Source organism: Ostrea edulis, chromosome 4 (genome assembly GCF_947568905.1).
Source record: "Ostrea edulis chromosome 4, xbOstEdul1.1, whole genome shotgun sequence".
In the NCBI taxonomy this organism is placed as follows: Eukaryota; Metazoa; Mollusca; class Bivalvia; order Ostreida; family Ostreidae; genus Ostrea; species Ostrea edulis.
The window spans coordinates 56,264,505-56,276,545 of NC_079167.1; the positions used below are offsets into that span (position 1 = coordinate 56,264,505).

A 12,041-nucleotide genomic window follows, 5' to 3' on the forward strand; every position below is an offset into this window, starting at 1 on the left:
ACTTTAAAACTAAATTACGTCTTTCACGACAGAATGATGTACAGAGGAAAATCCGCGTACCGCCGGTAACAGTAGTTGTCAGCCTGCAGAGTGATTTCTTTATTCTTTACATTCACAGAAATTACATTGATGCTACTCAGTCCAGTTAAAAACCCTGCGATATACACATAGCATTTTATCTGATATTGGGTCTGAGAGCTGGTTTTACATTTTGGTATTCTATTTATCAAATGTAGGCTCTATTTTTTTTTTTTTGGTAGCCGTTTCAAAATGTTTATAAACTTGACAACTTTAAGAACAAATGCATAAATTACATTCGTCATAAACAATAAGTTTAATTTATTATGACGTCGAAAGGCAAATACAGGACATTCCTATAGAAATAATCAATCCGATTCTAAGGCACTGCATGTACATATATATAACATGTGCCTTTTCTTGAGCAAATGCGTAAAATTTAGCTTACATGCTTAAAACGACGGATTAAATACACATTTTGCATATGTTCATATAAGATACCTCGTCTCCAGAGTACATGTATATGCATTCATTATAAAAGATGCATCCATATTTGGCAACTTAGATTACGCATTTCTTAACGACATCGAGTAAAGTCGAAAAATAATTTTTTGGATTAGAAGACCGATCTTACGTATATTGATACCTGTTAAAATATCCATCTACACAATGAATGGCAAACTTCCCGGACTGCCCCTTTTAAAAACGATGCTACGTGCCTGGGTTGTACACATATTCAGGGCCTGATCAGTTTTCAACTAAGATATGCATTGTATGACGGACACACAACGTAACGATCATTCTGTATATATTTTAGATTTCTTCATAAGTTATTGTTGCTGTTTATAAAGCCGGTTAACAGTCCTGCATATGATATGCACATCGCTTGGCTGCACGTTCATCGTAAACCCCCCCACCCCCACCCGTGTACCAATGCCCATGTGTACATAACAAATATGAGGAGCGGATGGAATAAAATAAAGGAGAAAGTGGGAGGAAGGAATAAAAGAGGAGGGAGGGGATATATGAAAGGGAGAGAGAGAGAGAAAAGAAGGAACAGAGGGAGTCGAGGTGAGGACGATCTTTCGCAAACTTTTTTAGAAAGGGGGTATAGGGTATAAATAAATTTCAATTTGGATTCTTAATCTCAACAAAATACGATTTGGCTGTGAAATTTGATTGATGAGTGCAGCCTCAATCAAAATTATCACATTCAATCCTCATTTCGCCTAGATATACTTTTTAACCCCCCCCCCCCCCGGGAGGGGGTGGGTGTATACACGAGATACTAGAGTAGCTAGTCATTCTTGCCAAATTATGGGCGATATTTTGTAATAAACGTTTGAAACCCACACTTCAATCTCACTGTAAAGCTATAAAAACCCCGAAACTTCTGGAATCCTACAAAGACCTTGGACCCCCCCTCAGTTTGATTCGAAAACACCCTCTTTTATTGAAACCTAGATAGAGAGTTCTTATATAGACAGAAACTATATCGTTTGTGGCAAATTAGGTATGTGGATTATGTCAAAAGATCATCTACTTTAATCAAGTTAAGCAAAATTTTTACTCAACATTTCAAAAATAAGAAAGGATGCTCTGTGAAATTGAAAAATAAAATAAATGTAAAACAATAATTACTTCATTTTTTTTTTTTACTAAAGTTCTGTGGTTATATAATACCCAATATTGTGCGATTACACGTGTGCATATAAGAATTTCATAAATAAATTTTATTTTTAATGGCCACAATATATCCCCAAACTACTACAATTTATTGATGTTGTCAATTTGGAATGTTCTACTTTATGCTTCATATGCCCTCCTCAAGGGTTTGATAAAATCTTAACTACTTTACAACAATGTGTCTGTATTCATATATTTATCACGATATTGGTATGCATATTACGATACAAGTATTATGCTATATGTTGGGTTCGGTGTATTTAAATAGTTTTCCGGATATATCGCATGTGTTACCGGTACAGGTTTTCTTTTTACTTCACTTTTAGTATATCCTCTTTGACGATTTGAAAACGATCGCATGTGAATTGTGATATTGTTTAGAAAATTAACATTCATTAACTGGTAAGAAAATAGAAATTCAAAAGAGTTTATTATACACACTGTGTATTAGTTAAGTTCACATTTACAGGGCATTGTTAATCGAAACATGTACATGCAAATTAGATTCGTCAAGAAAATTAAAAACTCGAGACAGATGAAAGAGTTTCTTTTCTGTTTTAAATGTTCTCTGTGTTAAATAATAGACAGACCCTGGCATTATCCTGTTATTCGCTTCCGCGGAGCGAATAATATTTGACGTTGTTGACGTTACGCCAAAACTGTCAATGGAGGAAAAATAGCAACTGAAACAAAAAGCAAAACCTCGAGTACCATCCATTTTGAGAAGGTCAAGTGTTAAAAATAGGTGAAGGTGCAACTAAATAGAGAGAATATACCTTCGTAATAAACATGAAAATCTGAAGTTTTATTTTATTTGTAGCGTTTGTATCGTATTGTATTTTAAATATAAGATTTATTCAGAAATATATGAATGATATTTTGAAAGATCGGCCTTATATATATACTCCTGTTATTCGCACCGGTGCGAATAACAGGAGTATATATATACAGACGAAGTTTCCATTTCAAGCTAAAACGCTCTAAAAAGGGAAGAATTCCCGGGAAAAGGGTTTCTTTGGGGGAGAGTATATAAAAAATGGGGCTTGGAAGTTTTGGGGTGAATTTCAATGAATACGACATTTAATGAATGAATATAGTGCTAAAATTATTCGCACCGGTGCGAATAACAGGAGTATATACAGACGAAGTTTCCAATTTCAAGCTATAACGCTCTAAAAAGGTAAAAAGGGAAGAATTTCGGGTGAATTTCAATGAATATATATGACATTTAATGAATGAATATAGTGCCATAATTATTCGCACCGGTGCGAATAACAGGAGTATATATATACAGACGAAGTTTCCATTTCAAGCTAAAACGCTCTAAAAAGGGAAGAATTCCCGGGAAAAGGGTTTCTTTGGGGGAGAGTATATAAAAAATGGGGCTTGGAAGATTTGGGGGTGAATTTCAATGAATACGACATTTAATGAATGAATATAGTGCTAAAATTATTCGCACCGGTGCGAATAACAGGAGTATATACAGACGAAGTTTCCAATTTCAAGCTATAACGCTCTAAAAAGGTAAAAAGGAAGAATTTCGGGTGAATTTCAATGAATATGACATTTAATGAATGAATATAGTGCCATAATTATTCAATGAATATGACATTTAATGAATGAATATAGTGCCATAATTATTCGCACCGGTGCGAATAACAGGAGTATATATATACAGACGAAGTTTCCATTTCAAGCTATAACGCTCTAAAAAGGTAAAAATTTCAGGTGAATTTCAATGAATATGACATTTAATGAATGAATATAGTGCCATAATTATTCGCACCGGTGCGAATAACAGGAGTATATATATACAGACGAAGTTTCCATTTCAAGCTAAAACGCTCTAAAAAAGGGAAGAATTCCCGGGAAAAGGGTTTCTTTGGGGGAGAGTATATAAAAAATGGGGCTTGGAAGATTTGGGGGTGAATTTCAATGAATACGACATTTAATGAATGAATATAGTGCTAAAATTATTCGCACCGGTGCGAATAACAGGAGTATATACAGACGAAGTTTCCAATTTCAAGCTATAACGCTCTAAAAAGGTAAAAAGGGAAGAATTTCGGGTGAATTTCAATGAATATGACATTTAATGAATGAATATAGTGCCATAATTATTCAATGAATATGACATTTAATGAATGAATATAGTGCCATAATTATTCGCACCGGTGCGAATAACAGGAGTATATATATACAGACGAAGTTTCCATTTCAAGCTATAACGCTCTAAAAAGGTAAAAATTTCAGGTGAATTTCAATGAATATGACATTTAATGAATGAATATAGTGCCATAATTATTCGCACCGGTGCGAATAACAGGAGTATATATATACAGACGAAGTTTCCATTTCAAGCTAAAACGCTCTAAAAAGGGAAGAATTCCCGGGGAAAGGGTTTCTTTGGGGGAGAGTATATAAAAAATGGGGCTTGGAAGTTTTGGGGTGAATTTCAATGAATACGACATTTAATGAATGAATATAGTGCTAAAATTATTCGCACCGGTGCGAATAACAGGAGTATATACAGACGAAGTTTCCAATTTCAAGCTATAACGCTCTAAAAGGGAAGAATTTCAGGTGAATTTCAATGAATATAGTGCTAAAATTTTAGCACCGGTGTGAATCACAGAAGTATATATATATAGACGTGGTTTACAAAATAAGGCATAATCATGTGATCCCCCACCCTCCCCCACCTCCCACCTACAAGGTTGTTTTAATTTATACTTCTTTCACCTGTGCCATATGCAAATGTTTGAAAATTTGCATGTTCCTATAGTAATTGAAGGGAATAAACCAAATTTAAGAGGCAAATAACTCTTACACTTTATCGCGAAATCAAATAACATGATAATGCCTAAATAATTACACATTTACTTAAAACATACCTCTTTATTGTGAAAGGAAACAGTAGCATACAATATGTAATAATTTTTACGGGTTAAACGTACAACAAATATATACATTTGAAAATGTGCGTCTCATTTTACAATTACTATACAGTACAATGGAATTCCTTTCAAGAAATTTATACACAAATTGAACAGGAAAAAAAATAACATTTACATCAAATCCAAGTTTTTCCCTTGCAATTAACATACCATCATGTGTACATTCTATGAAAGGAATCGGGGCGTCTTAAAATAATTTAAACCTGTATTTGTCCATCTCTACTCATTTTGAAAAGGTTTTTAATTCAATAATAATAATTTTTAAAAAAGACCATTTCTTAAAATGTTTGATCCACCGTTCAAGCAAGATTTCCATTATACGGGACTAACTTGGCATGGTTTTTCCCTTTCTCACGCAATCTGAAAACGACCCCTCTAGGGAACAAAACAGAAATGATATCTTAAACCTAGTGTACCTCACTTGAATAGAAAGCAATTATTGAATGCGAACAATAAAAAAAAATTGAACGCTACTCATGCAATTGTTAGTAAGGAATGCCATTGTTAGTCAAAACTTAGAAACGGAATAAACGTGCATTTCAATACACGATACAAATTTTTTTTATATAATTAAAATTAGAAAGTTTACTTTAACCCGTATTAACAAAACAAAAATGAAATTTAATGCAAGAGACAAATACATAAGCATTTGAATGAAATTTAGTTGACCAGTTAGCATTAATTTTATCTCATGTTGGGGGGGTGGGGTGGGGAGAGAGAATCACGGAATAGACGCTATACATTTTATTCCGTGATAATATTTCGATATTGAAATTGTGCAGTTTATAATTTTTTATTTGTATTTAACGGAATAAACGCTATACTAAAATTTTCCTAATATTATATAAATTGGAACACACTATGAAAAGGTTTACCCCGTAATATTATATTCAGAGATTTAGTTGGCCAGTTAGCATTAATTTTATTTCCTTTTGGGGGGTGGGTGGATCAAGGAATAAACGCTATACGGTTTATTCCGTCACATTATTTAGAGATTAAATTGGGCAGCTAATAATTTTTTGTTTGTTTAAATCACGGAATAAATGCTGTACTCAAATTTTTCCCAGTATAATAAATATTACATTTAAGTAGAGGGGGTGGGGGGGGGGGGGGCGCTGCATGAAACTGCATTTTGGTTGAAGGCTGCATCAACGCTATATTTAAAAATTTCGTGCGGCGGGAATTTATTAATCAATACCACGACAGCAGAATGTTATCACGCAACAGACACATTCACGAATCTTGGATGGCCATTCAAGATGTTGTAGGACCAGCGGCACAATGGCCAATACTGGTGCGGCGATTATTTTGGACCCCCTGTTTAAGTCATTGGGAGAGGTTGTTGATATGTACATTTGTTTACGTTAACGGGTTAAACCCAGTGATGTTCATTGAATGGGCAACATTGCAATTTAGTACGAAAACAAATTAATAAATAACGTCAACAACGTCAAATATTATTCGCTCCGCACTGACTTTGACCCAAGTGTACTCAAGGTATAAAAGCAAGCAGTCTTGAAATATCAAGGTTATTGTAAAAATTTATTAACTCGTCTACTGTGACTTAGTTGTTGTGTTTTTCTAAAACAAAGATTATGATGTATACCTTTTACAGTTCAAAACAGGAAAAATTGTCGCCGCGGATTTTCACCGGCCTGAACGAAAGTGGAGAGAGAGAGATCTTGAATCGTCTTCTTCTAAGTTGTCATCAGATGCTATCATGTATGGTTAACATTGAGTGATAAAAAGTCTGAATGGAAGGGTCTTGGGTCAAAGTCAGTGTTCGAAATTGGTTCAAAACTTGGTATAGATCACGGGTCTATGTCAAAACAAGATGACAAAAACCTCATCGAATTGGCATAGACCGAAACATTGAAAAAAAATAACAGATTTAAAACATTATTATTTACTTCTAATGTATACTTAGAAAGCATATTTTCTTTCCATTTTCATAACAATGTCCTCCTTTCCTCATAACGTTTATCAGATGTCGACTTTTGGGATAACTCTTTTGCTTTAAATCTAGAAAATCGGCATAGACAATTTGGTCTATCCCAATTACAATTGGCGTAGACCGGTGTCATTTGACATAGACTCGGTCTATAGGTCTATGGTTAATTTTGAACACTGGTCAAAGTTTAAGCATTTCAAGTGAACAAGTTGATCATTAATGAGTTAAGATCTTGCATCTGTCTGTATTATTTTGAGCATTGAACATTTTCTTTTAGATTCTTACATTGCTGACTGATATCACAGAACATGCCTTTACAAATCTAGATAAAGGCAAAATATTTGATGGTCACTGAATGGTTCTTTTACTTCACCATGGAACTCCCACCCCCCCCCACCCCCCAATTATCCCCTAGAATGTATCAGTCCTAGTGTTGATTAATTTAAGTCGGTTGTGCATAGGCACTTTATTTAAGGTATTCAATGTATGTTATAATGAAAGGAGATTGAACAGTTTTGAATGATTTAAATCAAGACAAATATATATTGTTAGATAATGATGAACGTGAAGTAGATCAAATTCACATATGATTCTGCACTTGAAACCTTTTGAAAGAGTTATCCACCCTTAGGGAAAAGAAGAAAAGATTTAATTATCTTAAAATATGTGCAGTAAATAATTACTTTTTATTTATTATATACTTTTATAATGAGAAAGTTTATGTAACTTTTAATTGTAAAGAATCAATCTCCGACACTGAATAATGTTTGACTTTTTTGAAATTTTTTCTTTATACAGTACAGCATTTTATTTTTGCAAAATTTGATATGCACAATATAGTGGAACTTTATTTTCAGGCAATAATGTGAGTGTATTTCCAAAACCTGCACAATGAGTACACCAAATGCAAGTGGTAAAACCAATAGGAAGAACAAGAGTCTGACTGTTGAACAGATCCAGGAGGACAACATCACACAGGTGGCATTTCATAACAGTATTTATAACCGATTCAGATAGTTTTCATTGATTGGCAAATAAGATTCAGATATATTAGTGCAGATATTATATTTTTAACATTATTAAATCTGATTCTTTATTATAGCTGGCAAGTCAACATTGGTCCAAGCAAGCATTGGAAAATGCTGTTCCATTTAAGACAGAGGTACACATTTAAAGAAGCTGATACACAAAGTGAATGATTTATTGAATTTGTGTTTCTTGACGTATTTTTCTTCTCTGTTAAAAAAAATGGGTTTTTTTTCTTAAATAAACAGATTGTTGAAAAAGTTTTCCAAGATGAGTTGCTGGCGTCCAAGTGAGTGATTGTATATTTATGCTTACATGTCTGATCAAGGAACAGAAAAAAAACATGTTATATACTATTGGGCAACAATTTAGAAAACGATATAACTGGTCATGGTAGCTTAGTAGTTAGGGTGCTTGCTTTGATACTTGCACTGTGATGAACCTAAAACAATGTAGGTAGTGACTGTTCCTTCACCAAGCACCCAACACTAGAGGTGAAAGTCACGGGTCTTTCAGGTATAACCTTAAAAATGGAGGTCTTATGTCATGGTAGACTTTGGCATGTAAAAGAGCCCTTACTGCCTATGGCCTTGAGCATTGTCCATTGGTCAAAATTTTGTGTCTTTTCGCCTTCAGCTGGTGACGTAAACAAGAATATGATTTGTGAAATGAGGTAGTAAAAAATCTTGAACACACTGGTTTGAATGAATAGATTAATATTTCATTTCTGAAAGTACAGAGCAGGGTTTGACACTAAGGCATGTCCGACCGACCGAGTCTACTAAATGTTGGGTCCGGTCGGGTAAAATGTCGATTTACTAGTCTGACTGGTTTTTTTTAAACAACGAACTTTACTTTAAACCACAAGATATTTTATTCTTGGCTAAAAAGAAGAAAATAACTGCAAAGAGTTTGAGAGCAAGTTTGAACCGCGTGAAGACACAATCTCTATCTATAGTTCTAATAAATAAGTCGGGTGTGATGTTTTACGAAATTTACTCGATGTTAATATGTGTGTAAAGTAATGTTTTGGATAAATAGATATAAATTGAATTCATTTTCATTAAAAAAAGAGTTTAATTGAATTAAATATTTATAAGAAAGTGTTTATCCAATTAATAAATTACGTTATGAACAACCATTTTTTGGTGTTGATATATGTGCAGGAATGTCTCTATATATTTTTTATTGTGATGCAAACATCTAGAGATTTCTATCTCCGATTTCTCATTATGATGTGCTGCCGCACCTGGGCCCTTTTTCGTAGTCGCATATGCCTTCTCGTCCTCAAGGAAAGATGTCCCAAGAGAAAAAAAAATGAAAAGGTTGGGAAGACTCAAAATAGAGCTTATGAAATAGAAATTAAAAAAAAAAAAACGGTTTAGGTCATTTTATTCTAAATGGACTAAATAATTTCCGTGCCGGTAAAATTTAAAGAAACAGAAAATGTGTTTGAAAATAAAAGCATCAAATAAATGACAAGATTAAAGATTTTTTGGAGACAATTAAATATGTTTTAGTTCAAACTTAACGTTTGTAACTTGAATTAAGTATCTATATATTGAGAAACTATCAGTTAACGTCTTTCTGGAAAGTTGGTCGGGGCTAGTGGATGTAAGGTCAGGTCTAGTAAAAATCATTTGAAGTAGCCCAACTGGTCTAGTGCTAAAAAAAAGTAAATGTCAAACCCTGCAAAGATAAAGTTTTAATGGAATAGGAAGACATTTTAAAATTAAAAAAAGTGCACATATCTTTTTTATAAGATTTTTAAAAGCTTTGATGTAAATTTTGCTTATGAGTATTCCATTGATGTGAATAAATCCGATTTCTGTATGTTGATTTTTAATTGTATTGCTACTATGTATACACTTTCTTTTTTAGATTTTCTACAAGAAGAACCATGTTGTTAGAGTTTAGGTGAAGTATTCTTCATGATGGTATTCTGCAAATTCTTCATTTATAAGAAAGTGAAAAATGAAGAAGAAAAAAAAAAAAAGAAAAACTAAAACAGAAAAAAGTAGTGCATAAACATATAGATTGAAAGTCAAAAACAGTAAACATATAATTTCATAATTCGAAATCTTTCAATTGTTTTCTATTTCAGTCAGTACCTTGAGAATTATTTATGGCCAAACTTCATGAAGAAAAAGGTCAGTTGATAAGTGATTCTGAGTATAATGAAAGTGATTGTGTGGAGTGAAATTTGATTATAGAGCAATTTAAGATAAGAAGTGCAGCATGTGTTTAATATGAATAATTTGATGCTATATTTAATTATTTTGATTATTTTCTAGGGTCATGCACACACAATGTCCATCATATTGATGGTGAATGAAAAATTTAGAGAAAGAGTACCCCCATGGGAAGTAAGTTGTCATGTAAATCCTGGTCTTATTCAGGTGACTTTTGATATCTAAGCCCACCTGTGGTAAATTTAAGAACATTTTTAACTTCTTTTCTGAATCTATATGGCCAGTTGTAACCAGAATTTATTTCAAGCACCGCTAAGTATAGGGGTGCAAAAATTTTGAATTCCATGCTGTTTGCTTCCCTAAGACTTTAGAGATGTTTGGCCAAAGTCTTTGAAAATAGTTTAATAATTTTTATAACTTATCATAGATAAGTTATATTATGGTATAGTGCAGTGCATTTGTTTGTCCAACTGTCAGCAACCAGTGGGCCAGATTAAGAGTTTTTATAAGGCTAGGATTATCAAACTTGGGACACAATGATTAGAAATGGAAGCCTAGTGTTTTTTCAAGATATCAAGGTCAAATTTGCATGGGTAATTTTGTAGGCACAAAAAACAGATAGAAACAGCACTGATTAGGCTAGAATAATAGTATACATATTCAGTCATCATAGATGGGCATGGCATGAAGGTTATTTGGCCAAGCTAAATGTCACTTGTAAAATAAGTTGGGATGACATCTAGGCCCCAATTTGTAATGAAGTTTAAGCTTGGCATAAAGGCTGAAGACTAGGCAGTGGCTCACTCTTAACCTTGAGCCAAGGTCATGTGGCCAAGATTAGGGTCATTGATAAAGAAGGGTTAGGAATATTTTTCTGGACTGTTAACTTTGTGATGGAGAAACAGAGGTAATGATTGTTACATGAGATCACAAAAGCAAATGAGATATAGTTTTCAGTGTTTAAGAGATGCACTTGTTGCACCATCAACATGCAACACTTCTAATCTAAGTTTTTACATCCCCTAACTAAGTTGGGGATTGAGTTGCTGGAGATTGTTTGTCTGTAGACAAATTAATTTCTGAGCTTTAAAGTGATAGGCAACCCAAAAAAAATTTACATGATAAATGATAGGATTAATCATATGATAAAGATTTGTCATATTATTCTTTTGATATACGGCCTAGATAAGCTTCAGTACTAATTTTAAAACGTTAAAAATTGAAATTCCCGCCATCTATAGAGGCTGCCATGATGCAGAACTCTTTTGTATTCAAGACCACAAAAATCAATAATTTTGACGTCACACTGTCTATTTCCGGTTTTGATGAGATCAAAGATGTGCATGTGGTAGATTTTACGAATACATTGTAAATAGATAGATGCCTTCCTGTCAAGCAGTTAATTACACTAATGCAAAGGGGAGATGTGAAAAAGTCCCCCCCCCCCCCCCCCCCCCCCCGAAATTCCTGACCCAACAAAGTTATTTGAAAAGAAAATTATGTAAACTGTGGATCCATCATTTGCGTAATGACAAGTTTTTTTGTTTTTGTTTTTTTTTTTTTTTTTTTTTAAAGGTTCATACAACATTTATTCACATTATGACAGTCAGGGTTTTAACATCATGCCCTTACAAACCCACCTGACTAGGGGGTACAGGGTATTTTATCTACCATTTACTCACACATCCACTCTAATAGGCATTCATTCAAAGATAGGAAAAAAGGAAGAGAATTAGAAAGGAATGAAATTACTCTGGCTTATCATATGTACACTATACAAAATAATATTAATCTAATAGGTTGTCACAAACTAAAGGTTTTAAATGTATAACAAATGTACTGTTATGACATTGATAATAACTTCCGATGATATACATAGGCTAATTAATATATACAATTACATATTATATATTCTGGATGATCTAAAATCTATAAATCTTTTAATTTATGAAATGTATTCCATTTCTTCTCAAAAACATCTACATAATCATTTTTACTTGCTAACTGCCTTTCTACTTTGTACACATTTGTCCAAGTGGTAATAAAGTTATTTAACAAAGGCGGATTGCCTCTACATTTGCAACCATACACAAAGTACTTTAAATAATAATTAATCAAATTGATCATTTCATTTTCTGAGCTACCCAGCAAAAAGGTTTTTTTATCAACAACAATATTTACTGAAAAAAAAATCCCTAAACCATGACTGCA

The 12,041-nt window shown here is 33.2% G+C and overlaps 1 protein-coding gene across 1 annotated transcript in view; it reads left to right on the top strand.

Annotated features, from left to right (window-relative positions):
• The first annotated feature begins 2,019 nt into the window (after positions 1 to 2,019).
• Positions 2,020 to 12,041, top strand: part of LOC125667952 (RNA helicase aquarius-like) — a 42,471-nt gene continuing 32,449 nt past the window's right edge. Inside the window, exons 1-7 of the mRNA XM_048901646.2 lie at positions 2,020 to 2,106; positions 7,470 to 7,590; positions 7,715 to 7,774; positions 7,887 to 7,927; positions 9,520 to 9,555; positions 9,743 to 9,788; positions 9,933 to 10,004. Coding sequence (XP_048757603.1) covers positions 7,504 to 7,590; positions 7,715 to 7,774; positions 7,887 to 7,927; positions 9,520 to 9,555; positions 9,743 to 9,788; positions 9,933 to 10,004 — 342 coding nt within the window. The 5' untranslated portion in view covers positions 2,020 to 2,106; positions 7,470 to 7,503. The remainder of the gene's footprint in view (positions 2,107 to 7,469; positions 7,591 to 7,714; positions 7,775 to 7,886; positions 7,928 to 9,519; positions 9,556 to 9,742; positions 9,789 to 9,932; positions 10,005 to 12,041) is intronic.